At 39.2% G+C, this 27902-nt stretch overlaps 1 protein-coding gene across 1 annotated transcript in view; it reads left to right on the forward strand.

Moving 5' to 3' along the window:
* The window catches only part of LOC148590296 (myosin-10-like), a gene marked incomplete at its 3' end in the record, with an annotated part of 78475 nt that overhangs the window by 44609 nt on the left and 5964 nt on the right, over positions 1-27902 (forward strand). Inside the window, exons 7-28 of the mRNA XM_088539221.1 lie at positions 1427-1519; positions 5067-5130; positions 6151-6249; positions 7158-7301; positions 7562-7657; positions 9540-9658; positions 10075-10227; positions 10633-10806; positions 14083-14256; positions 15774-15888; positions 16919-16981; positions 19357-19550; positions 19813-19934; positions 20492-20561; positions 20657-20817; positions 21410-21518; positions 21602-21733; positions 22254-22460; positions 23755-23892; positions 24229-24352; positions 26606-26777; positions 27633-27845. Of these exons, the coding sequence (XP_088395347.1) occupies positions 1427-1519; positions 5067-5130; positions 6151-6249; positions 7158-7301; positions 7562-7657; positions 9540-9658; positions 10075-10227; positions 10633-10806; positions 14083-14256; positions 15774-15888; positions 16919-16981; positions 19357-19550; positions 19813-19934; positions 20492-20561; positions 20657-20817; positions 21410-21518; positions 21602-21733; positions 22254-22460; positions 23755-23892; positions 24229-24352; positions 26606-26777; positions 27633-27845 (2936 nt within the window). The remainder of the gene's footprint in view (positions 1-1426; positions 1520-5066; positions 5131-6150; positions 6250-7157; positions 7302-7561; positions 7658-9539; positions 9659-10074; positions 10228-10632; positions 10807-14082; positions 14257-15773; positions 15889-16918; positions 16982-19356; positions 19551-19812; positions 19935-20491; positions 20562-20656; positions 20818-21409; positions 21519-21601; positions 21734-22253; positions 22461-23754; positions 23893-24228; positions 24353-26605; positions 26778-27632; positions 27846-27902) is intronic.

A 27902-nucleotide genomic window follows, 5' to 3' on the forward strand; every position in this document is an offset into this window, starting at 1 on the left:
GAAAAGCTTTAGAATATAAATTGCACACATGCATATGGTAGATGTAGCAGTCCTCTAGTTCTTCTGCAATGAGGGATTGTCTTAATTTAAATGTGCTCCTTGAGAACCGTAAACTCGACACACCTAACACAGGACATTTAGGCCCTGTGGCTTGAGCGGTGCCTTGTGTGATCTGGGCTGAGATTAACAGATTTTTACCTATCTATCCATCCATCTATACATATATACATACACACATATATATATATATATGGATTATTTTTAGTTACTTTAGAATTCAGAGACTATGTAGTGCCAAAGGGAATGTATTTGGAAGTAAACTACGTTTTCAGCAGATAACCGGAGGTTACGTTAGAGAATGAACTGGAAATATTATCCAATCCACAACTGAAAGCCTCTTTCAGGTATTCACCGAGGGATTTCCAGAATTCCTGTGTAATACGTGATCTCATATGGAAGTCTTAAAAGATTGTGTTTCCTTTCTTGATTGTTCCTTCCTGGGCTTTTATTCATCTATGCTGTGAATAATTGGAAAAAGCAGAATTACGAACACAATGTTGTTTCTTCTTTGTGTTTGTTTCTTGTTTTGTTTTGTTTTGACTTCATTCCGGAGACTGGCAGCTTCACCTTTTTATTTAAGCCATCCTTCAGAGCAGGAAAACAGTATCATATTTTCCCATGTTCCTGCCTCCTGGGCTCATGAAAGCAGCACAGACTTTTGTGTGAGCCAGACCTCCTTATGAGCAGCAATCGTACACACCGTTGTGCAATTTCCTTGCGATAACCAGTTTATTGGATTTCTGCATCCACTGCCTCCAACTGAAGGGAGCATTTAAAACGAAGCAACAACCATGCTGGCCTGTGTGGGCAGCCCGGGTTTCTCTGTGCTATTGCTCTATTCCCCTTAGGCCGTTCTAAAGCGATTCTTGGGAGTCATTCACTCTGTCTCAAGTATGTTGAAATGATATGAAAATCTGGCTATGTTAAAATTAATATATTACAGATGTGAAGGTAAATACGAAATAGCCGTTCCAAAGTACTGCACTGTCAGATCACTGAGAGGTAACTTATGAATAACCTTGCACTAAAACCTCAAAACCATACAGTTAAATTAGCTTTTCCCAATTAAGAACTTAAAGTCTGTGTCTAATTTCATTAGCCTGGAATATGATTTTTTTTTTCCCAAGTTCATTGATCTTCTCAGCACCTCTTCAGTCATACTCAGTCACTGCTCTGTGCAGGTGTGTTTAAAATACATATATATACGTGTGTGTGTGTGTGTGTGTATTTGCCACTCAATTGAAGGAGACCATTCCTACCACAACCAGAGTAAAATGACTATCAGGAAGAAACAAAATATAGGACCCTTTAATAACATGTGCCCTGTGTTTATGTCGATTCCCTTCTCTGTTTGTATGGTTTTTAGGGGGAACTGGAGCGTCAGCTTCTTCAGGCAAATCCCATTCTGGAATCCTTTGGGAATGCAAAGACAGTGAAAAACGACAACTCCTCCCGTTTTGTGAGTTACTTCTTTTCTCTTCAGAGCCTATAGATCCGCATTGATGTTTATTGAAAAATGCCATTTTTTTTAACCTGGCTGGTATTGGAAACCTGCTTTGTTCCTTTCCCTCCATGAATTCAAGTTCTCTTACAGACTTTATGCATTATGGTGTAGTCACTGAAGATGGGCCCTAAGTGGCTTTTGGCAAAGCTCACTTTAATTTTGTCTGGTCTCTGACTTCATCCATCCTTGAATTAATAGCAGCATTTGGAGTATAACATACATAACTCTGCCACAAAGCCAAACTGGCTTGCATGCACAAATTGCCGGGGAGCTCTGAGAAATAGATGCCTAGGGCATCTATATGGGGTGTTGTTAAACATGTAGCCTTTCTATCAATAGTTATGACTTTATGAATTGGTTTGGAGAGAACATCCTTAAAAAAATAAAAGCACAGAACTTATAAAATCCTCTCTAAATTTGGATGATCTTCTGACTGTCAGTTTTACTCGTGGAAAGCCCATATGAGTTTCTAAAGGTGTTGAAAACTCACATAATTGATTCATGCTTCTGTTGGGTAGATGCCTCCTGTTTCACATATTTTTACAGTAGTTAAATAGGTGCTTTTTCGAAGTGTGTTAAGACCAGTGGTGGAGTTCTGGGTTAATACCCCTTTACCACTTATTAAAATTTCCTTTAAGAAAAAGCTACCTCTCATTTCAGGGAAAAGATGTTTTAAACCTATACAGGAGTTGGTAAATCTTTCCCTGTTAAAAACACAATCAGACAAATGTAAACTAAATTTACAGGAGGAATGAAATATTTTTGGCTGCCTTGACATTTCAGGAATTGCTTGAACTTACGTGGATGAACTTAGTTCAGACAGTGAGGACTCTGGAAAGCTGTACAGCTAAATCCTTTAGATAGTCCCTATCAATCAGGCAAGGAAGGCACTGTAGAAATGCAAGCCTAATTTTATAGCCTTATTATTTACAATCATGATTGATGCTTATGTACACTGGGTATAGGATTTATAATGTCAACAGGTTGCACTGTCCAGTAATTCTGCTTTGCTCCATCCCTTGAATCCATCTAAGACTGCACTAATTTAATGAAGATACTTTTTTTTTTTTCCGAAAGATGTTAGCATCTGTTCTGCGTTATGTTGAAGTCTGCATTGCCATCGTGAGCATAATCAGTCAGATGGCTCCAGCTCTATTTTTATAAAGGAGTATGTATAATGCACTCCAGATGGTGTCGTCTTTATTAAAGGAGAAAAAAGAAAAAAAAGTAAAAAAGACTTTAATAACAAGCATTTTAAAATCTGACTTTAAAAAATCCTCCCACAAATTCAGAAGTGCTGTTACTAGGCACACGCAGCCCTGACAGTCTTTGCTGCGCAGCTTGAAGGGACCAGCCTCTTCCCTACTTGCTAATCCTACTGCATCGTGCTGTAAGAAGGCTAATGTTAACTCTTTTTTCCTGCAAAATGCAGTGCTCTTTTTTATATTTCAGGAAATAAAGATTGTTTAGTTTGCAGCAGATAGAGAAGAGGTCTTTGGAGGTTCATAATCCAAAGCTAACTGCCGCTTTCCTTCCTGCGGAGCTTTACAAGAGCCGTGTATTCAGCACAATAACTGCAGTGTAAACAAATGTCTGTTGTTAAAAGCAGACTGTTTATCTGTGATAATATAAAGATTCGTAGGAAGATTGACGAGTGCTAGCTAAAAGGATAAATTAATGCTCTACTTTTAAGAAGATGAACCAGTTAAGTGGCTTCTCTAGTGTAGACTTCAAGGGTGAAAGGTCTCATCTGATGTATTTGCCTCTTCAATGACTGCATTTCCTCTCAACTTCATTCAAGGAATTGGTAACTTGATAGCAGAAATTAAGTAATTTTTAAGGACAAAACAAAGTAAAGTGGTTCTCAAATGTTAGAAAAAGCCACTGAGAAGCCCGTACATAATGCTTCAGTTTTCGGATGCTGACCGTGGCAACTTCAAGCCGTGGCCTAAGAGACGGTTCTGTGTTCCCCATTCCGTGTAGGGAAATCTGTCATACGCCGTCCTTGATTCCCTAGTGTGGACACGTGCATCATGTGTCCATTCTGTTGACTGAGCGTTAAAAAAAAAGTCAGCTTGTGCTTTCTATCAGTAACAAAATTGTGGCGTTTGAGGGAATTGTTAAAGAACAAAAAAATACAGAGCTTTGTTACAAAATGAGCTTAGAGAATTCTGGGTCTTCCTACTATCTTGAGTGCAAGGCTCCTGACAATTAATGTGAAGAGAAGCCCTGTTTCTCGTGGTGCTGGTGGCTTTCCAAGCAAACTGCAGATAAAGCAATGCTGAACCACTGAAGCCGATATAAAAAATCCCACCAGTATTCTTAAAAGTCAGATAAATAATTGTAGGGGTTGAGTACGTAAAATTGCAATCTCAGAGCAGTTGTTTTGCTCTGAGTCAAAGTCCAGGTGAACTTGGTAGGTTATGCCTTTCTGTAGATTCAATGGTAAAGCTTGGTAAGTCTTGTGCACGTGAGCCTTTCTTTGAATTAAGACCCACATTTTATCAGGGAAGCTGGGCAGAAGGGCAGGATTTGGTAGAAAGAAGTCAGAATGGCTCAAAGGAATGCAGGAACCTCCTTAGGTAGCATGAGAGTACGGTCCAAAGACTTTTGCTAGATCCAACCCACATTAGAACACATATACCCTACCTGTTCATAGACGAGAATATTTGATATGGAGATTAGAACAGTCCTTGAGCTGAATGGATTTGCCAAACAGGAATTTATTTTAATGGAGTAATAGCTCTAAGCTGCCAGATGTGAGAGGATGTGAGACAGATGTGAGAGGATTTGGATAGGGGCTGCAAGAACAGCTTTGGGATGACCTCCACGAAACACGTTAGCAGGTGCCTTGTGCAGTTTCCATCAAAACAAGTATTTAAGTAGGTGTTGGCAAATTGCTATGAAACTTCCTAATCCCCCAAACCTGCTCCTATGTAGACAGGGAAGTGGAGAAACTGGAAGCAGTGAAAGCAGAGGTCTCTGCGCAGCCACTGCTTATTCCCACTGGCTCCTTTGGACATTTGCATCTGCTGGAAACACCTCTTTTTATTATTTATTTTTTATTTATTTTTATTTTTTACCAAATACTGTAAAAAAAAAAGACCATGCAAATAGCAGCCATGCTGATTTTGGAAGTGCAAAAAGCAGCAGGTGGGTCTAGGCACACTGACATTCAGGATTTCTGCAGATAAAGCAGGTGTGCTGATGCCTAAAGATACTGTTGCTTTATAGAAACATGTATATTAAAAATCTCAGTATTTCTGTGCTCTTATTCAGCCTTACAGAGCGCTTTGTTTCTCTTTTAGGAAAAAAATAATCTTTCATAGAGCTGGATTATAGATATACCTCAAATAAGGTTTTTTTTGAACTTTGCAAACTGCAGAATAGCATGTTCAATACTGTATTTGAATGTGAAATGTGCAGGCAGCGCTGTTCTCGCTTGGAGAGTTTGATCTTAATCAAAAAAAATTAATGCAAAAAAAATCTCTTTTCTTTGCAGGGCAAGTTTATTAGGATTAACTTCGATGTTACTGGTTACATTGTTGGGGCCAACATAGAGACGTGTATCCTACTTAAGCAGTGCAACCTCCGTGTAAAGCAAGTTGGCTAATTTTCTTCTTGACCCTTGAATTCATTGAAAAATGAATGTATTTTTTAGATTTCTTTAACAACATCTACCTCTTCCATTCCTGCAATCAAATACCACAAAGTCGGCGTGCTGCTTCACGCTTAGAAGTCGGATATCACCAAGCTTGGCACTCCAAAATCGCCTAAATTTGCTGACTAGCCTTGAAAGCGGGGTTCTCTGGAGAAACCACTGAAAGTCAATTTGCTCTCTGAAAATTTCTTTGCAAAAGGCACTTTTCTATTCAGAAGAATTCTGTGGATTAACACACTCAGTGTTAATTGCTAATAAATCTCTTGTCGCCGAAACCTACTTCAAGTTTAGCTTTAAGGCCTGCTTTTATTTAGAGTTGCTTATGAACAGGAAAAAAACACACATAAACCAAAACCTGCTTATACTGAAAGCCTTTCTCTAAAGTTACCTTATTATACTAGAAATACAGTGCATGTGTGCATATATATGTATATATATATGTGCCTATACATATGCTTAATTTCTAGTCTTTTTACCTTGTGTTGTGGGTTTGTAACAGTAGGATGGTCATAATAAATTTTTGAAATCCAGAAGTTTTGGTGAACAAAATATCTTGTGAGTAGTAATCACAAACCACTGGCAGTGTAATTAACCTTTCAGTCTGTGCCTGTGTTTTAAACTGCCTAATTAATTTTAACTGCAGTGCATATTTAGGACTGTCACAAAGAAAAATCCTGAAAGGCTGCAAAAGACCTGTGTTTGTTCAAAATATGTTATAATATTAAAACTTTTTTATTAAACATGAAGTGTAGTAATGCATGTAATTTCATAGCTCATACAATGTCATAGAAGACAAAATCTTGTTGCAACTATTAAAGTGTCTCTGATCCTTAAGTAATGATATAGCTTGATTTGGCCCACAGTGTTGTTATATATTTTGTTCATTTAAAAAAAAAGTGTAAAATCCTTGATGAGATATAATCAGACTTGTTGGAGAAGTCTCGTGCCGTTCGTCAGGCTAAAGATGAACGGACATTTCATATCTTCTATCAACTGCTAGCTGGAGCAGGAGAACACCTGAAGTGTAAGTTGCTTCTTTTGCAAAACTGCTGTTTTGCATCCAGGATTTGCTCATTTTGGTGCCAACACCCTGCAATTTGAACTGTTCTTTGCTCTTGCAATAGTTAAGTTTTGAAAGGGGAATAGAAAGCCAGATCTTCTATATTGTATCAAGTGGGTTGTCAAGCAAATGTTGTGTTTTGAGCAAATAGCTTCTACGTGGCCAGGTCCAACCTGGGCAGCCTGTCTTGTGCTCTGTCTCTGAGAAACAGTGCATTGAAGCTGCTGGACTCTGGGTTGATCAGCAACAAAGGAGCTACAGCCAGACTCGTTCTGCACCATGCCCTCAAACTGGGTAGAAAAACAGCCCATTTGCCATAAAATAATGAAATCCTGAGGTTTCCTTCAGCCTAGAAGTACTGCATTGGTTATCCTCCCCCCTTTTCCCTCGTTACTCCTGTTACATTGTGATAAGTGCAACTATTTGAAGATACAGACATCTGAGAAATGTTTCTGTGCTTTTGCCTCCAACATTAGATTAAGTCTGCGTCCAGCATCCTTGATGTGGCTGTCACCAATAGCCAACTGTCTTCTGCCTGTTACTTTTCAATCTAGATAGTTGTTTGGCCAACCCAGATAGGATTTGAGTTTAGGTTAGATCAGAGTCAGGTCCTGTTCTTTTTGCATGAAAGAGCTAATGTAGGATGCTACAGATAGGGATTCTGTGAGCACAGCTTTAACTTTTAAGGTATGCTCATATCTCCAGCATTTCAGAAGAATAAATTACTAAGCTGCTATAATATCTTCTAGCCTGTTTATTGCAGTAACTGATTTAGCAAACTGTAGTTTGCTTGCTTAGTGAAAACCAAATTCAGTTGTGTGTGAACAGTATTTTTTTAGCTTTTTTTTCCCCTTCTCTCCCCCTCAACACAGCTGACTTGCTGCTTGAAGGATTTAACAATTACAGATTTTTATCTAATGGCTATATCCCCATTCCGGGGCAGCAAGACAAGGACAACTTTCAGGAGACTATGGAGGCCATGCATATCATGGGGTTTTCGCACGAGGAGATCTTGTGTAAGTTATGAAGCTTTCTGGATTTCTAAGTGTTCTTCCTTGTCTCTTGGGCAACCACACACACTTGCTAATCTAATGTCACCAAATTTAATATTTTGATGTCTTGTCAGCCTGCAGAAAACACTGGTTTTAGATTAAGACAAGGCTAATAAAGCCATTTGCTTAAAAAGCACAGTATAAACTTTATTTCCTTTGTGAATTCATGCTTAAGATGTGGAATGAAAGTCATTATAGCATTTATTCATTTATTTTAAACACAGCCATGCTGAAAGTCGTGTCTTCAGTGCTACAATTTGGAAATATTTCCTTTAAGAAGGAGAGAAATACTGATCAAGCTTCCATGCCAGAAAATACTGGTAAGTTGATCGCATTTGCATGACTTACTATAACTTGCATGGTAGTTTTTTCCTATTGTTTTAGTACGTATCTTTGAAAGTATGGACCAGTCTTCTAAGCTTCCTTGGTAAAGTTTTGTGCCAAAAAAGGCCATGATTGTGACAGTAAGAGCCAACAGGCAATTATTTAAACTCTCTTGTCTTCCGTTCTCTCAACGCAGACAGAAATTAAATAGCTATCACTAGAATTTATGCTGTTTGCATTGCTTCTAAACTTTGAACAAGTATTTCAGCTGAAGTCTTGCTTACTGCTTATCTGCAAAGACTTAAGTACCAGGAAAGTGTGCATGCTTCCATACATTTGTTTGCTTTGGTTCTTGACAGCAGTTTTCTTGCCAAAGATAAGAACTCTGAAGCCAAGCACAACTTCCATAGTGAAATAACTGAACACAAGCATGCAGCATTTAGAAAAATCTGATTTCTGAAGTAGTGGCAGTGTGACTAAGGCTTAGTTTGTCAGTTAATGCCTTAAAGTGACATCAGCTTTTGGATAAGTTTGTTCCTTTGCAAAGAATACGGTCCTTGACGTAGTTTTCAGATTTTCAGTTTAGTTCTCTGGTTCCAGATTTTAAACACTGTCTTGGAAAATAAGGTTATAAAATTGATTTCAGTGCAAAGGCCTGTAAGAGTTGCCATGCACAGGACCTGCTGCACACATGCCACTTAAATTTTATCTCTGTGCCCTGTTTCATGCTTACGTCCTTGGTACTCACAACTTCCATGCATGTGACTAGTAATAACCGCTTAATGCTGTGGGTTTTACACATGCCAGTGTGTAAGTTTATACTCAAAGCACAGAAGTGCTCCTGTAGTTAGCTAAAATGAAATCAGCGCAGAGTTTGGGAGGTTGCCCCAGTTTCTCTGAGGAAGTCGTGATCTGATTCGTGAGCCCTCCTAAGGACGGTATGGCCAGAGTGTCTCGGACAGGAGCAGCAAGTGAGTGTTTTTGATAGCAGTGCGGGTGCAGCTGCGTGTTGACGCCGGGATCTGCTCCTCAAGGGCGATTTGTGAAAGCAGCATCGTGCCTTTCTGCAGCAGACGAGCGAGCTGCGGAGCTGGCAGGAGTTAACCCGCGCGCGAGCTCCGGTGCGGAGGGCTTCCCGCTAAAGGGCAGCGCTTACCCACTCCTAAAAATATCTTTGGCGTCACTCTCCTTTTTAGAAATCTGCAGTCATGAATGCCTTACCTATCGGAAAAAGTCTTAGGAAAAGGGATTGATGCAGGAAGAATGTGTAAAGATAGCATGCGTAATAGGTTATTTTAAATAACTGACACAAAACTGGCACTAAAAGAATGTGAGCGACTGTTTGTGGTGCTATTCTAAACAAAATATTAGAAATGGAAGGTTTAAATCATTTAAATAGTGTTTTGATATATTCTCTAATGGGAAGGTCTGTAATATTACAGTGGTATAGCTGCCTGATTAAAACACAGGTTATTGGGCCACTTGATAGTATCAAGTATCACTTGATAGGTGACCTGTGATGTGTTCATGCATCATCATACTTTTTACTTATTTTTCTGGAAGGGTTAAAAATGCACATGCTGTGTCAAAGTGACAAAATGAACGCTCGTGGCTCGTGGGCCTCTGTGTGACCTCCCCGTGGTTTATGAAATCTGGTGCTTTCCCCACTTGAAGTAAATTGAGCAGTGCATTTCTGTAAACGTTTGCGCAAACCTTGGAGGAGCTACTGCCTGCGTGATGGAGCAGGGCTGTTGTCCACCAAACAGAAGTGCCTTTCCCTGGCACGTGCCTTTGTTTGCAGCTTGTTTTCCCCGCTGTTGCTAGTTGCTGGGAAGAGGTGAGGGCTTAAGAGCTTGTGTTTTATTCCGTTATTTCCAGTTGCACAGAAGCTCTGCCATCTGCTGGGAATGAACGTGATGGAGTTCACCCGTGCCATCCTGACCCCGCGCATCAAAGTTGGCCGAGACTACGTTCAGAAAGCCCAGACCAAAGAACAAGTAAGCTCTGGGGCCTAGTAGAGTTTCACTTCATCTAGCTTTTAATAGAGAGTTGAGATTAAATAGGTACTGCCACCAACTTTGTTTAAACTCACTGTCCTTAGTAACTGTTGTTACCTGGTGAAAATCAGTAATTCACTAGAAGAAACCTTTCCTTTTCCTTGACCTGTGGCTGCTGTCTTTCAATGCAGCTTGTACATATGATATGTTCAGAGAGCTTTTATCTTTATCCAACGGTTTCAAAACGTGTTTTCATAACATTAATCAAACTGTATACTTTTTCTACTGCTTGCTTTTATTCCTGCCTTAATCTTCTTCTGTTGCTTAGTTATATTTGATAGCATCCATGTCTGAGTTCTTTTGATGACTTCTCCAGAAAAAATAAACTTTATGGGTTTGATTTAATTTTTTTTCAGGCAGACTTTGCAGTGGAAGCCTTGGCAAAGGCCACCTACGAACGCCTCTTCCGCTGGCTTGTTCACCGGATTAATAAAGCTTTGGACAGGACCAAACGACAGGGAGCATCTTTCATTGGGATTCTGGATATTGCTGGATTTGAAATCTTTGAGGTATTTTAAAAGATTGATTAGATTTTTTTTTCTCTCTCTCTCCCTATTATTGTGCATTCAGCCCTAGCTGTTGGTCTAGGACCAACAAAATGCAGAAATGTTTCAAGGCTGCAGGAGGGTATCGTGCTCTGTAGCACATGAACACTTCTAATACGCTAAGCTGTAGTAACAAATACTATAATCTAAGCCTTTTTATTGGTTCTGCAACATTGAGTTTTTTTGCTATTATACATTAGTTTACCACATATAGCAGGATATGTAAGAGATTGAGTCATGTATTTGCCAGTTTTCTTTAAAATACATTTTGCAGTATTTCAGGGATTTGCCTTGTAAAGTCAGATTTTTTTTCTTCCAAATATGTCATCGATTCCATCATGATTCATGCTTAGTAATGTTATTTTGCAGTTGAACTCCTTTGAGCAACTCTGCATTAATTATACCAATGAGAAGCTTCAGCAGTTATTCAACCACACAATGTTTATCCTGGAGCAAGAGGAGTACCAGCGAGAGGGGATAGAGTGGAACTTCATTGATTTTGGACTGGATCTGCAGCCTTGCATTGACTTAATAGAAAGACCTGTAAGTTTATGAGTTCATAAGGCTCAGAGATTTGATGTATCCGTTTGTCTTTTACTGCTTGCAAATATCAGGACTGTGCTCAGAATTGTGTCTTCTGGCTGTGCTGCAAGAAGTCGCAGCCCAAGTCACAAATCTAAAATACCATATATTAGAAAAAGTATTTATGCTTAATGGATTTTATGTCCTCATATTAGTGTATAGGAATGCTGAGCAAAAGATATTAAGCTGCTATTCTTATACTTTTTTTCACCCATAACTGATGAAGTCTTTATCCTGTCACTTTCATATTAACCCATAGTATGACATTGCAGGAGCTTTAGTGAGAAAGTCAGAGAAAGGTTTCCAAGAGTTGGAGTAAAACTGCAGCAAATTCTCCAGTAAATTCTCCTTCGAAGATGAAATCTCCTCCAAAAAGCCTGAGGAGAGAATTGTAGATTTTTTCAGTATGCAGATATTTAGATGGATATCCTAAAGTGCATAAAATTATTGGAGCTTTTTTGAAAAGCAAATGGCATACCTTCTTAACTGGTCTGTAAATGAAATCATAAGGGCATGCAATACCACGTAGTAGGCACACGTATCATCTCTCTTCAAACGTGTAAACTTCACATTCACAAGAAACTTTTGAAGTACAAAGCATTATAAACTATTTCTCCAGTGCTTTACTGTATACTTCAGTCTGTCTTTCCCGAGGAAAATGATCCTGTCAAACAATTGTGCTGCTGTAAAATGCAGGCGTTTGTTCCCTGCTTCATTGTAAGAATAAACAAACTTTTTAATGGAGTGTCTAAATTATATGGAGAGGGAGAGGTAGCCCATAAAACTCTGCTGACTGTTCGAGTTGAGCCTGCTAAATCTGTCTGGCTGCTTCTGCTGGATATTGGTGCAGGGCTTGGCAAGGGCAGGCTGAGCGGCTGCCTCTGTGGTAATGAGTGGCTGGGAGGGGTAATTGCCTTCAGTTTAGCCCACATTAAAGCATAATGTTCGCTACTAACGTTAGCTGAACACAGGTGAGTTGCCGTGCACGTATGTGTCACGGAAACAGGGGATAGGGAACACTGGAGCATCCCTATTCCAACCTCTGCTCAACGCAGGGCTACTGCAGCGGTATACAGAAAGTGGAAAAAAGGACAGGTCCCATGGGAGAAATACAGGAACGTAGTCAGGGAATGCAGAGATGCGACAAGGAAAGCTAAGGCACGTCTGGAAGGCAATCTGGCAAGGGACATTAAAAATAACAAAAAAAAAATCTTCAAATACATCAACAGCAAAAGGAAGATCAGGGAAAACGTGGGTCCGCTGGCGGATGGGATGGGCACCCTGGTTACAAATAACACAGAAAAAGCAGAGTTGCTGAATGCCTTCTTTGCTTCGGTGTTTGCCAAGGGCAGCCCTTTAGAGCCCCAGGCCCTAGGGACAAGAGAAGAAGGCGGGGGAGAGGAAGACTCGCCCTGGATAGAGGAAGATTGGGTCAGAGAGCACCTAAGGAACCTCGATACCCACAAATCCATGGGCCCTGATGGGATGCACCCCAGAGTGCTGCGGGAGCTGGCAGATGCCATAGCTAAGCCGCTCTCCATCATCTTTGAAAGATCCTGGAGAACGGGGGAGGTGCCGGAAGACTGGAAGAAGGCCAATGTCACGCCAGTCTTCAAAAAAGGCAAGAAGGGGAGGACCCAGGCAACTACAGGCCAGTGAGCCTCACCTCCGTCCCCAGAAAAGTGGTGGAATGGCTCATACTGGCCATTGTCTCCAAGCACATGGAGGACAAGAAGGTGCTCAAGAGTAGTCAGCATGGATTCACCAAGGGGAAATCTTGCCTGACTAACCTGATAGCCTTCTGTGATGAAATGACCAGCTGGATAGACGAGGGGAGAGCGGTGGATGTCGTCTATCTCGACTTCACGAAGGCCTTTGACACCGTCCCTCACAACATCCTCCTGGGCAAGCTCCGGAAGTGTGGGATAGATGAGTGGACAGTGAGATGGATTAGGAACTGGCTGGATGGCAGGGCCCAGAGAGTGGTGATCAGCGGTGCAGAGTCTAGATGGAGGCCTGTAGCTAGCGGGGTCCCCCAGGGGTCAGTCCTTGGTCCAGTCCTGTTCAATTTATTCATCAATGACCTGGATGAAGGCACAGATGCTCCCTCAGCAAGTTTGCTGATGACACGAAACTGGGAGGAGTAGCCGATACCCCAGAGGGCTGTGCTGCCATCCAGAGGGACCTGGACAGACTGGACAACTGGGCGGTGAAAAACCTCATGCAATTCAACAAGGCCAAGTGCAAGGTCCTGCACCTGGGGAGGAATAACCCCAGACACCAGTACAGGCTGGGGACCGACCTTGTGGAGAGCAGCTCTGCAGAGAAAGACCTGGGTGTCATGGTGGATGATAAGTTGACCATGAGGCAGCAGTGTGCTCTTGTGGCCAAGAAGGCCAATGGGATCCTGGGGTGCATTAAGAGGAGCATCTCCAGCAGGTCGAGGGAGGTGATCCTGCCCCTCTATTCAGCCCTGGTGAGGCCACATCTGGAGTATTGTGTCCAGTTCTGGGCCCCACAGTATAAGAGGGATGTGGAGCTGCTGGAGAGAGTCCAGCGCAGGGCCACAAGGATGATCAGGGGCCTGGAACATCTGCCCTATGAGGAGAGGCTGAGGGAGCTGGGCCTGTTCAGCCTGGAGAGGAGAAGGCTGAGAGGAGCTCTAATCAGTGTATATAAATACCTCAAGGGAGGCAGTGCAGAGGACGGGGATGGTCTCTTTTCAGTGGTGGCCACTGATAGGACTAGAGGAAATGGCTGGAAACTGAAGCACCAAAAATTCCATAGGAACTTAAGGAAAAATTTCTTAACAGTGAGGGTGACAGAGCACTGGAACAGGCTGTCCAGAGAGGTTGTGGAGTCTCCTTCTCTGGAGATCTTCAAAACCCGCTTGGATGCAGTCCTGTGCCGCGTGCTGTAGGTGACCCTGCGTATGCAGGGGGTTTGGACTAGATGATCTCTAGAGGTCCCTTCCAACCCTACGTATTCTATGATTCTATGATATATACTGGCATTAACTTGTTTGGACTGGTTGTTAGGTTTGTCTTTTAACTGGACCTAAACACCTAAAGCTGTTTTTAATTTAGATCAGATTGGAATTAGTCTAGATGCTATTTGCTTTGGCATTCACTAACGTAATAAATGCAATTTTTGTTTGTTTGTTTGCTTTTTATAATACTACGTACTGAAATACTACCTTTTAAATATTAACACAGTTGTAATGAAATTGAATTTCAGGCAAATCCTCCTGGTGTGTTAGCTTTACTGGATGAAGAGTGCTGGTTCCCTAAAGCTACTGACAAGACATTTGTGGAAAAATTGGTCCAAGAGCAAGGAACCCACTCCAAATTCCAAAAGCCACGACAGCTGAAGGACAAAGCGGATTTCTGCATTATCCACTATGCAGGGAAGGTAAGGGTTAAACATTGAATCCTTGCTTAGAAATGTTGCTTTTGGTAAAGTGTTGTGAAGTTCTAGCTTCAAAATTTAGAAATACCTGTGCAGGAAGGGGGGCCTTGTTGTATTTTCTTGGACGCATTCAGGAGTGCTGAAAACAATATTAATTTGGACACTAAGCAAATATTTTATTTCAGATTTGTTTAGTTTTCCTGTCAGATTTTCTGTGTACCTTGCAGATGAGCTTTTTGGGACATTTTATTGAAATAAATCTACTGTCAATTTGTGTGTTTCCAAGCTTCATAGCATATTTGGCTGCTTGAACATGTGTTAAGTCAATACCATGATCTTTAATTCCACCCGTTCACATAATGACTTCCTATGTATATGTGACTGAGCTAGTGGCTGAGAGCTATCCTTTAATTTTTATTTAAAATACTAAAGTCAATTCATTAACGTCAGTGGTTAAAATTAGATCAGAGAATTGTGACAAAAAAGTGAAGAATATATTTTTGTTATATCAATACTTACAAGAGTAATTTAGAAAGAGTGAAATTGTCAGTTACTGTATTTAGTAGATTAGGTGTGAAACAAAGACTTAATAAAACTTTTAAGCAAACAACATGGAGTGAAATAACTGGGTGCCTTCCTTATTGCTGAGAAGGAAGTGTTTTAAAGAGCGCTTCTGTCGAACTGTGTGACCATTTCTGTCATACTGGCAGTATGTTGTGTTTCTTACTGCAACCAGAACACACTTTCCAGTTTTCCATCAGAAAGTATCTTTTCTTCAAAAGCGAAATACTTTTATAAAATTGTTGTTGTTGTTGTTGTTGTTATTGTTATTGTTGTTGTTGTTTGTTTGTTTTGATGGTGAAACTATTTAAATTTGAATTTCTTTCCAAAGATGTTATATAAATTAAATAGAAAGCTCTCTGGTTAAAGCAAAAACATGCCATTTGGACTTGAGAGCTTTTAGGACACTCTTTTGGGCTGGGATGAAATCCATGCCAGTAGCCTGGTGTTCTCAACTGCTGAGCTATGCTGCTTTTGCAAACCACAGTGTTGGTTCTGTCCAAGATAACAGCATTGTTTGTTTTCACTATGGAATGAATTGTTTAAATATAGCTATTAGAGTCAAATTAAGAATATTCATCTTGCAGCACATTCTTAATCCACTGTCCTATGATTTAGATAAAGTTAATTAGAGACTTGGTACTGGCGTTGTTTTTACATCTCCGTAGTGAAGCCTCCTTTTGGCTGTAACACTAGATTGAAAGTGTATACCAGGTATTATAAGAAAAAAGTCAAATACTGATTTTTAAAAGTAATATATTTCATTTACTCTTACAAAAGAATAATTGTAGAAAGAAAAATAGTGGCACTCTGAGCTGTTCTGCGAATACATGTCTAAGAGCCAACACATCACAAGGAATAGGAGGAAAATTCAAGTACAGCTTTGAAAGTTTTTAGCTAGTAAATCAAAACTGAGGGTGGTAGTCTCTTTAATCATGTGCAACTCTGCTGCCCCACAGGTAGATTACAAGGCAGATGAGTGGTTGATGAAGAACATGGACCCTCTGAATGACAACGTGGCTACACTTTTGCACCAGTCTTCTGACAAATTTGTTGCAGAGCTTTGGAAGGATGGTAAGAGAGAGATCATGCTTTAAGTACATAGACAGTACAGATCTAACCTTTTTAGATAAGATTTTTTTTTTAATTTGTGCATGTTTCCCACCACCCACAGCCTCGAATTGTAAATATCTACAGCATTTTCTCAATATGTTGTTTAGCACTGAAAGTCCCACAGGGGAGCTGGATTGCTCCTATGGCCCCCTGCACATGTACCATTTCTGATTAGCTGCTTTTCATGTTCATTATTTGAACGAGTTTTCACCTACTACTTGTTACCCTCTGTCAAATGTCATCTTGAGAATGCCCAGAACTCTGATTTGACTTGTTGGGGTGAAGTCCCCAGCATAAATAGCTGTACTGATACTGCTATTGTTAAAATGCTGTCCTCTGTGAGTCTGAGCACAGTTATTTATCATGAGGAGCCATATTAGTGCTTACAGATATTGCATGTTCATACCCAACCCTATATTACTCCTGTTCCAACAGCATACTGATAGTATCCTTGCACATCAGCTTAAGGTATTTCTCATCATCTTACCAAAATATTCCAAGAAACAGCAATAACCTACTAAATGCTTAGCAGGGAATTATCTACCTTTAGTTTTTTCTTATACAGTATATTAATTACAGACAGTATATTTAGATGTTAAATATATTAATCGTGCAGTTTCTTACTCCGGGAGGAAATCAAGCTTGTGATATAGATGATGCTGTAGGTTAATACTGAGTTGATAGGAATTACTTACTTCAGCTAGAGAAAGCAGTTTTAATAAATACATGCAATAAATATACACAAAACTTTTGATTGGGCATCTGTTTCTTTCCTTTTGAGTATAGATATAGAAGCAAAAGAATTTCAATACAAATGCTCCAAACTTGCTTCCAGAGATGGTTGAAATGTGCATGGAATATGTTGTGGCCTTATTGCTTTTGTAGCACAATATAAAATCTGCTTGCAATTGATGAACCTGTTCTGTATACTAACTGAAGTGTCTTGTGTATCTGCTCTTCTGTCTTTGTTTTCACTGTTTCTCTGCCTTAGAGATTCAGAATATTCAGAGAGCCTGTTTCTATGACAATATTACTGGTCTTCATGATCCACCAGGTGAATGGGTATAAAAATTGTAGGTCTCCTAAAGACAGGGCTGTTGTATCTACAGGAAAACTGTTTTTGCTCGTAGGCTTGCATGAACTTTTCATTTCATGCTCAATCTAGGTATACCTCCACAAGGCAAATGTTTTTGAGTGCATACCTATTCAGTTGCTGCTGCATACATATAGCATTTATATTTTATGCATTGCATTTAAGCATTGCAAATGAAAAGGTCTGTTGCTTCCAAGTTCCGTGTTGAGATGCAGAATTGCCTCTTAAGCAATAACTCTCCTAGCTCCAGGGATTCGAGATGGCATGTGGGCAGTTCTTAGTATTATCAGGCTTCTTTCAGCAGTCCAATGTTGACAAAACTCTTAGATGTTTTGGAATGTGGATGTATTTTAGGGGAGAAAAGGTGACATGTATATTAAAAATTAGAATGAGGGCTGCAGTTTCAGTGGAGTAGTAAATGAAATAAATTGCTTCCAGAATTCCAGGAATTGTTTTACTTAAAAACCTCTTTACAACATTTATATTTCCCTTTTTAGAAGCTGCACACTTTTTTTTTTAAAAGGAACTAAGATGTTGGCTAAGACATTTATTGAAAATGAAATATTTATTTTGAAGACGCTTTAGATATTTTATCCAACTGCTTTCTCCTCCCTCCCTTTTTCCTCTCCCCAACTTTTGAAATATGTGTTGGTGCCCACATGGGGCTTGTATCTTCAAACAATCCAGTTTTTATGTGGGTTTGTCCTCCAGTGCTTGCGATATACTGCACACTTGTGGCAATGAGTTTTGTTCTCTCAGACAGGTTAGAGAGGACTTGAGTTCAAAGTCTTCCATCAAAGGGTGATAGTCCGGGCACGCTGTTCAATGGCAGCTCTTAGCCTTAGGAAATTAACATATTAACGTTTAATGTTAATATTCCCTGTTATAATATTGATAACCTTAAGTTGGAGGACTGGGGAGAAAAATGAAAAGATGCACTATTAACTTCAACATCGTCACCAAAAAAAAGATGTTGTCTGAGATAGTTGAATGATGTCAATCATTGGTGGTGTCTTGTTGGATGCATGTTTTTAATACTTATAAAATGTTTTATTCAACCTCTGTAAAATTTCAACAATTTTTATCCCATTTTATTCTTTAAACTAAATGTGTGGGCTACATTCTTCTGAATGCTTACTACCCCCTTATGGTTCTGACTTAAATAAACAGCTTAGACTCTTGTACTTAAAACTACGTGTATGTAGGATCTGGGCTCTGTTCTCTACTGCATAGCAGACTTACAAAGGGTTACTCAAACCCTGTTTTAATTTGGTAGACCTAAGAAAGAGAGTTGGGTGTGAGCATGAAATAGAACAGCCACTTATATCCTAAGTACCAAACAAATTCAGACAGTGAGGGGAAATTCCTTTTGCTTTGGTTTGAGTGAACTTGAAGACTGAAATTGAAATTTTTATAAGTTTCAATTGTAGCCTGTGTATAGTTGCTTGTTTCTGGCTGGCCAGCTTGGGTTTCATGGAGAGCCAATACACACTGTGTATCTGCTCAGTACTAAGAAATAGCAGCTCTTATGATGAGGGTGTAACCTTTTGTATTTTTTCCTTTTGAGAACTGTTTAATTGCTGCAATGCACATGGAATCACATTCAAGACTATGAAGAGGAAACCAGAGAGATCCTTACACAAAATATTTGCTGTGTTCTAAAAATTAGGAAAATAATAACCCTTAATCTCTGCTCTGATGCTTTATGACAGTTTTGGTGTGCAGTTTTCCTATTTTGAAACTGCTCTTTTGCCCAAGGAGACTTTGCATGTGTATGCACAATTTGAAATAATTTTTCAAAGTAGCAGATTAGCAAAACTCTGGCATTTTGTCACTGAAACAACACTAAATCTTCTGTAAATAGCCTATGATTTTTTCATATTCAACAAAACCCATATTTAATCTACATTGTTATCAATTCACTCTTCATTTTAAGCGAATATGCAGATGTCTAATTCCAGACTTCCAACCTGGAAATATTTATCATTGTAAGAATTCAAATAAATGCTGGTTTCCAGGTGATTTTCTGCCTTTTAAATTTTACTTAAGGAGAAGAGCTTTACTGGTCACGCAGAACTACAAGTAAAGAGCTGGATATTTTAGTACGCATCTACTAAAGCTCCCCTATTCTGCTGTCTAAGTTTGTGGCTTTTGGTCCCACTGCTTCTGCCCAGTGTCCCTAGTGTACATGCTGACTGCCTTGCCTACGGATGGCATCTTCTGTCATTTGTTCCACAAAGCTTTTGCTGCTGCACTACTGCTCCTCTTTTTGCATATCTTTATACCTAACGAGTATTAAGGTCCGCTTAACTCTTTTTTTCTCTTGTGCTTCCCAGTGGATCGTATCGTGGGTCTGGATCAGGTTACTGGAATAACGGAGACGGCTTTTGGCTCTGCCTACAAGACGAAGAAGGGCATGTTCCGTACTGTAGGGCAGCTGTACAAGGAATCACTCACCAAGCTGATGGCAACGCTCCGAAACACTAATCCCAACTTTGTCCGCTGCATCATTCCAAATCATGAAAAGAGGGTATGTGCTATAGACCTTTCTTTTCTTTTCCTTTAAAAGAACTTCCGTGTGCATGTTTAGGTATGCATGATTTTTTTGTCTCCTTCCAAAATTGGAAGTTGAGTTTTGCAAAGCTGATACACGGAGTTTATTGGCATGCCACTTGCATCTTCTTATTTAGAAAGTTAACTTTGGAGAGTACATCCTGAAAAAAAAACATAAAATGCCATTTTCCATGCGTACGAGTTGGGAGTGTGAAAATAATGCTTGTTTTGTTGTTCAGGCGGGAAAACTGGATCCACATCTGGTTCTAGATCAGCTTCGTTGCAACGGTGTTTTGGAAGGAATTAGGATTTGTCGACAAGGATTTCCAAACAGGATAGTGTTCCAGGAATTTAGACAGAGGTAACAGCAAGGGATCTTTTGAATTTTTATTCTGACGTGAAGTTCTTTGTTAAATGATTGAAGACAGGAGGAGGGGGAAACACACAACAGAACAAAATCTGAAATGGTATTAGTTTTTTGAAGTGGCTTGGAATTGAAACATTTAAATGCTACTTGTCATTTGGCCTTCATTTTCTTGTTCAATGCTACTGAACATCCTCGTTTGGGCCTACACAATCCAAACTCTCAAAAGCAATAATCAAAAAGACAGGTTTTGCCCAAAGTAGGTGATAAGCCTTGGTAATAAATCACAGAATGGTAATAAAATGATAATAAAAGATAAGATGGTAACCTAACAGAATGATATGAAAAGCCATAAAAATAGTACATTGCCATTGCTTTAACAAAATGTGTGGATTTATTTATTCTAAAGAGGGAAGAATGGAAAACAATCTAAAATGGCCTTCTGGAAAAACTTTTTGGAGAAACTCCTTAACCCTGCTTGGTGACTATTATGAGTTTGTAATGATGTTGCTTGAGTTTGAAAGGTTTTTTGTTGTTGTTTTTTTGACTTACAGATACGAGATCCTTACTCCCAATGCAATTCCAAAAGGTTTTATGGATGGGAAGCAAGCGTGTGAGCGAATGGTAGGTTTACCCCCAAACACTTTTTAAAACAAAAAAGTTAAAACAGAAAAATATTGTCCTTTTTTGTGACAACAATGTGTTTGTCTCCCATTTAGATCAGAGCCTTAGAGCTGGACCCCAATTTGTACAGAATTGGACAAAGCAAGATCTTTTTCCGAGCTGGCGTCCTGGCACACTTGGAAGAAGAACGAGATCTGAAGATCACAGACATTATTATATTCTTCCAAGCAGTCTGTAGAGGATACCTGGCTAGAAAGTATGTGTCCTTTAATGATTGGGTCCCCTCATTGTCCTTTTAAGTGTCTGTAATAGCGAGCTATGCATCAAAACTTCTATTGGAGAAGAGTCCTTTTCTCAAGATAGAATGTTCTTTGATAAACTCTAAATGTGTCTAAACTGAATAGGTAAATTTGTACCTTCATTTTGTAATCATATTTTATTTTCTTAATCTTGCCTTTGACATATGTAGCTATTTACAGGATAACTGTTAACTGCAAAAATCTTCACAAGAGGATCTTGAAGTTACTGTAAAACTCCTTTCCTGATATTAAAGGGGAGAGTTCAGTGTCTGCATTCCATTCTTTTATATCTATTTGAGAAAAGGACTGTTAACAGTAAGAACAAGTAGCATTTGTTTTTGCTGTTATGAGAATGGTGAATCCAGTTCTTGCCTTGTTTCTTCATACAAGGAATGGGGACCCATAAATCATTCTAGTCACTGAAACTTAAAATTAAGCGTATTTATGGTCTGCAAGTGTTGTAGGGTAGGGTAACCTTAAAATTAAAACCACAAATACATGTACGCTGAGCTGTATTTAATATGAAGAAACGTTTTTCACTGTCTTCAGGGCCTTTGCAAAGAAACAGCAACAACTGAGTGCACTGAAAATCCTGCAGAGGAATTGTGCTGCGTATTTAAAACTTAGGCACTGGCAATGGTGGAGAGTCTTCACGAAGGTTTGTTTTGTTCTCTCACTTTCTTCGACCCTTGCAAGTCAGTAGAATGTGGTTTCTTACTTGTCTGTCTCAACTCTTTGCAGGTGAAGCCTCTTCTTCAGGTCACTCGCCAGGAAGAGGAACTTCAGGCTAAGGATGAGGAGTTAATGAAGGTGAAGGAAAAACAAACAAAAGTGGAGGCAGAACTTGAGGAAATGGAAAGGAAACATCAACAGGTTTGTGCCCACGATTGGCTTTCAGTATGCAAAATGTGTTTTGCATTGCATCCTATGTGAGGAGCTTATCTTGAGAAAGATCCCTGCGAGCAAAACCGTAGCAAGAGTGTTTTTAGTTCCATATCTCTGCAGTTGCTGTGCCCGTGTCAGCTTCTGCCCAAATATCTTTGGCAGCATTCAGTCCCTATGCAGGGATGAGGACGAGGGAGTCTCTTGGAAACAGTCATTTGCCTCATCTTTTTCTCCTGGGAGAGCTGAGGAGGTGGGGTGGGCACAGTGGGATCTGTTCTTTAACGTGTGGGGACAAGAGGGTAGATGTCACTGTAGCCCTTCTCTTATAGCTGGTGTCTTTTGGACTGCCAATAAAGCTCTCTGATAAAAGTTTTCGTTTTGGGGTCTTGACCACAGTGTTTCATACTGAAGCAGAACTTGGTCTTCAAGTATGTTTATAGTTGTCATGTCTCCAAGAAGCTTTGAAAAGTAAAGATTTTACTGTTTTCTTTTTGTGTAATATTTGCAGCTCTTAGAAGAAAAGAACATTCTTGCAGAACAGCTGCAGGCTGAGACAGAACTCTTTGCAGAAGCTGAGGAGATGAGGGCTCGTCTAGCTGCCAAAAAACAAGAGCTGGAAGAAATTCTTCATGATCTGGAGTCAAGGGTGGAGGAGGAAGAGGAGAGAAACCAAATACTGCAGAATGAGAAAAAGAAAATGCAGGGACATATTCAGGTACGTGTCTTGCTAGACTAGAGATGGAAAAGCATGTGTACAGAACTGCTAGGGACTGAAAGCTGATCAAACATCTCCAGAACATGGAGAAAGTTAGTCCTTTAGCATCATGGAGGGAGTAAAATCAGCTTGAATTCTTCCTCTTTCCTTCAGTGTTTTTAGCACTCTGTGATATCCAGGGATATCAGATGAGGGAAATAAAAAGCAGAAAAGTAAAAAGGCCTGTTGTAAGCTACAGCATGTATAGACAGAGGTTTGATGTCAGCAAACTCTTCTGAGTAGGCAGGAGCTAGAAATTACTGCATGTGGCTTAGCTGTTTTCCTATATAAACACCCTCGTGAGATGATCTCATTTCTGAGAGAGAAGTATTCCCTTTTCACTTAAATTCAGTGAGAATATTGTGAAGAATATTCCTTCCTTGACTTTTTTGAAGCAGAAAGGAAGCTTCATCTGCTCTAAGTTATTTGTTTCTGTGAAAATCAGAATGTAGATGTTTCCTTTTGCATATATGGGCACCTTGAAAAATTCTTACAATTTGAGGGGATACATGAGAATGGAAATGTCTTTCAGAATACTGTAAGTACTTAAGGAGAAAAAAAAAACTCATCCCACAGTTTCTCTATGCCTCTTAGTAAGTGTCCGTTGATAATGCACAGAATCTTATTGAAGACTGAATAGAAGCACAAAATATTACAACTTGTCTACTGCTAACTAATGCTGTCAACTTCTGAACCGTTCCAACAGAAATATTGAGATCTACATTTAAATCTCCTCACTGGGGACTTGTTGCCTGTGGCAACTCTTCCCAGTCCCTAGCATCAGTGACATGCTTTGATCAAATACCAAAATACCTGTTTGCAACAGCTTCCTTCTTTACCCATGGCACTAGTACTGTGACACCTGGTGCCCTGTTCAGGTACAGTGTGCTAGGAAGCCACTGTGGTTAAGTACCATTGTTTTTTTTTTCTCCCTGTAGTGTATTTCTTTTGAAAAATTAGGAAGGAGAAAGATGAGAAGGAATGAGTGTGTATTTCCTAGACAGCAGGTTGTGTATGCTTGCCAAAGCTGAAAGAGAGTGTAAAAGATTCCATGTATATCACATGACTCTAAATTTCATTACCAGATCATTGATACTATATGAGTCTAATAAAGTGAAGGGATTTTTACTGTCACTCAGGACAACTGCCTCTTCAAAAATAATACCTGTTTTTCATTTTAATAAGCAAAAAAAACCACACTGAAACAACACATGGGTAACAAAAAATGCATGCATGTGCCTATCTCTGTTCCTAGGACCTAGAGGAGCAGCTTGATGAGGAGGAAGGAGCTCGGCAGAAGTTGCAGCTTGAAAAAGTGACAGCTGAAGCAAAGATCAAGAAGATGGAAGAAGAGATCCTATTGTTGGAGGACCAAAATTCCAAATTTTTGAAGGTGAGATCAGTATATGTGGTGGCGTTTCTGCTCTTAACAAATAGTAGCATGAAGTGACAGCTTTCAGAGCTCTCAGATCTCCAAAATGGCTTTGGATGAGTGTTAAATGGATTTAACACACCCATGTGTTGAACTTCAAAGCTCAATCTTAGAAAACATTTTTTTATACTATACAAATGGATCTTTATAATCCCTTGATGATTACCTGAAATAAATTCTGTTTTAATATGCTGTACAATGCCTTTATTTGTACTGCATATATTTAATTATTCGTGCTGCTTGAAGACTCTGAATAGTATTTTAGCTGTTACTCTTCCCTGTTTTTCTCTTAACTAGGAAAAGAAGCTGATGGAGGATCGAATTGCTGAGTGCACTTCTCAGCTGGCTGAAGAAGAAGAAAAAGCCAAAAACTTGGCCAAACTGAAGAATAAGCAAGAAATGATGATCACTGATTTAGAAGGTTTGATCTTACTGAATTTACCTATTAACAAGTTGGAAGACATGCTGGAAAGAATTGTGTTGCTAATTCCAATGAATGCAATTACATAGTTTAGTCTGATGTAGCTTAATATGTAGATATCTTAACAGCTTTTATTTGCTGTTTGTTTAGATTTTTGTGAGAGATTTGCTTTACTTGCATGACTTGGTTACATCTGTCTGCTCCATCTTACTCTTCCCTCTAACTTGTTAGTTTTTCAAGTTTAAGAATCCATTTCATTTACAAACACTTTTCAAAAATTTATGTTGTTGCACAGATTCCTCAGTAAAAAGGCAAAATGTTTGTCTCTGGCAAGTTGCTGCACTTTTCTGTTGTAACACATTAGAATGTCATAATTCTGAAAGAATGCTATTTGTTGTTTCCTAGGCTTCTAAAAATTTTTGAATAAGCAAGTCTGAATCATTTTGCTTTTCTTAATGTTTTGTTTATCTAAAATAGTTCAGTTTCTTTGGTCATTTATTTAAGGCTGTTTTACCGTGTAGTGACAGGCTAAATCAGCACTATATAAAACCCTTCTTGGTTTATTAAAAAAAATTACTTATGGCTGTAAAATAGCTGCTGTAAAACACTAATAAATTGCCAAGCCAGAATTGCACAAATGTAAGACTAAGTCTCTCTCTGCACCCTAATTTGGAAATAGTTTTTCACCTACTCTATTACAGCCAGTCTTGCATCATATTTCAAACTGGACATGCTTATGGAAGAAGACCAAAGCTTAATATTCTTTGCTTTAGTCTTCTGTACCTTTTCTTCGAAAGTGATATTCAGAGACCTTAAGATGGGCACTAGTAAACTGCACTAACTGGAAAATAATGTTTGAGTAGTTGTGTACTTAAGCCAGCATTAGTAATAGTGAAGATATTTGACAGATATGTTTGGTTATGGTGACAATCTGAGACGATGCGATGGCCTTAGAAGTGGAAATTAAAGCTTAAATATAAGGCATGCAATCTTTTTGGCTAGTAAAGCACAGTGGAATGATATTTTCTCTTGGAGATGGTTCAAGACGCCTTTAAGCTCACTCTCCTACGGTCTTGGCACAGTTAGGCACTGAAATTTGAACAACAATCTAATTCAATTCGCTATTAGTTTTCTCAATTGCAAGAGAAGCTCTTACAGCGAACTTGTAACTTAAAACTCTCCAGAAATGTAACTCAAGAAAAAAAATCATATTTTTAAGTGAGGAACTGTTCAGAGAAGAAAACTAGTGTTAGTGGAGGCTACCTAGAAAATTCCAAATTCCCAGTGGCTCTAAGAGGTGATTCTTGACCATGCCCCTCTCGTCCCATCCAGAAGAGATATTGATCAAATAGCAGGCTCAAAAAGGCTGTAGGAGAAATCTGTGCATAGATCACCCGCAAAATCCCGAATGACACATCTGACATTTTACATTTATGCTGATGCATAGAGAATTAGCAGAGTAGTAATGTTATGCTAAGCACTAGTGGTTTGACAAAACCTTTCTGTGACTGTGCACCTGGCCATTAGCTAACTGCTAAACAATGCAGCTAGTCACAGCCTCCATCAGACAGATAAGGTAAATGTGTTTTACTGCTGTGACACTGATACCTGGATGCTTTTCGCATGAAGAAATACCTGAGGGCAGGAATATGTCAGCTACAAAATTAAATTTCTAGAAGCCATCAAGGGTGTAAAGTCTTTCTAAATCTCTCTAGGTGGGGAGTTCTGAAGTGTCACAGATGCTTGCAAAAAGCATTTTATTCAATGGTTTTTAATACTGTATTATTTTCCAAGAGTCTCTTGGCATCTAGCCTAGTCCTTCAAACTATGCAAACGACCATTTTTTCCAGTTCCTAGCTGATCTTAATTTCTGACTGCTGGTGTGTGAGCATCTGGCCCAGCCATTCAAAAACTGTTTCTCTGTTTGATCCCATTCCCATTTTCTACCAAGATTCCCATTCCCTATTTTCTACCAAGATGAGGTTGTGGGTTTTTTTTTTTTTTTAACCTTAATGTGTTTTTCTCCAGGGTTTTCCACTTTTTTTTTTCTTTAATTTTTGTTTAAATCATGTAGTTCCACTTGGCTATTTATATTTCCCAGTTGACCTTCCAGCTGCAGACTGGAGAGAGAATTGATGTAGAATAAATTAAACTTCCTGCCCTTCTTCCCACCCCAGTCCCCTGCCCCCAAATCTTCTGAGGATGATTGTAGAATAAATCACTTATAAATAAAATATTCTCTCGTTGGTGTAGAGCGATTGAAAAAGGAAGAAAAGACCCGTCAAGAGTTAGAAAAAGCTAAGAGGAAACTTGATGGTGAAACAACAGACCTACAGGACCAAATAGCTGAACTGCAAGCCCAGATTGAAGAACTGAAGATCCAGCTGGCCAAGAAAGAGGAAGAGCTGCAAGCTGCTCTTGCAAGGTCAGAGTGTGTTGGAGCTTATGGTGCCTAAATGTGGCAGAAACTTTGCCCAGACTAAATTTCAATTGACTGCAGGCATTGTATTGAGTAGATTTGGTAATGTTAAAGTGAGGGGAAAAAAAAAAAAAAAAAAGCGATTACTTAAGTTACCCTGAAACTTCTGGTGCCTCCTGGCCTGGGAAATTGCTCCCTTTTTCGAGTAATCATATATTTAAAAGGTTTTAAAGCAAATTAACACTTGTAAAGAGCCAAAAAAGGAGATCAGTGTGTTTTATCAGGGTCCTTGCTCTATAAAGCTAATAAAAAGGAGTTTCACCAGTAGATAATACTGTGTGGGCTCTGGAAGCTTTTTTACTCACCTGAGTTAGGCTTCAAAAGGGAAAAAACAAGTAATTCAGTCAGCCTTCTTACTGGTCAGAGTATTTTCAGTGGATGTGCAGGATATACATTTTCAAGCTTTGTGCAGTAGTTTTGTTGTTGCATAATACAAAATTAAACAGTTGTATTTTTTGAGTGATTTTTAATTTGTTGTGTATGTAGAGAATATTCCAAGGACAGGTTGTGTTTGTGGGGTAATACCCAATGAGATCTGCAAAATCAGAATACTTGAATGTCAATTTGAAAAACTTGATGATTCTCATAGTTTATCTGGCGTGCACTAGTAAGGGTTCAATAGTGTGTTTTTTATCTATAAAGTTTTAGGAACTGTGTCTTATTCTAGTAGGAAACCTTATAGCTATTTTTCCTAAAATATATCACTTATGTACATAATCTAAATAGCATTTTACTATTATGAGAAGAGGGTTTAAAGCTATAAAATATAATTGTACTAACTGTTACATTACTGTTTAACAGAGGTGATGAAGAAGCAGTTCAGAAAAACAATGCCCTGAAAGTGATAAGAGAGTTACAGGCTCAAATTGCAGAACTCCAGGAGGATCTTGAGTCTGAGAAGGCATCACGCAACAAGGCAGAAAAACAGAAAAGGGACTTAAGTGAGGAGTTGGAGGCTTTAAAAACTGAACTGGAAGATACGTTGGATACTACTGCAGCACAGCAAGAGCTGAGGTACAGTCACATGTCTTTGTAAGAAGACACTGTTGAAATCCATCTTTAATTTACAAA

Source organism: Tinamus guttatus, unplaced genomic scaffold (genome assembly GCF_059628265.1).
Source record: "Tinamus guttatus ecotype Peru unplaced genomic scaffold, ASM5962826v1 Tinamus_guttatus_pri_ptg001497l, whole genome shotgun sequence".
Taxonomy (NCBI): domain Eukaryota; kingdom Metazoa; phylum Chordata; class Aves; order Tinamiformes; family Tinamidae; genus Tinamus; species Tinamus guttatus.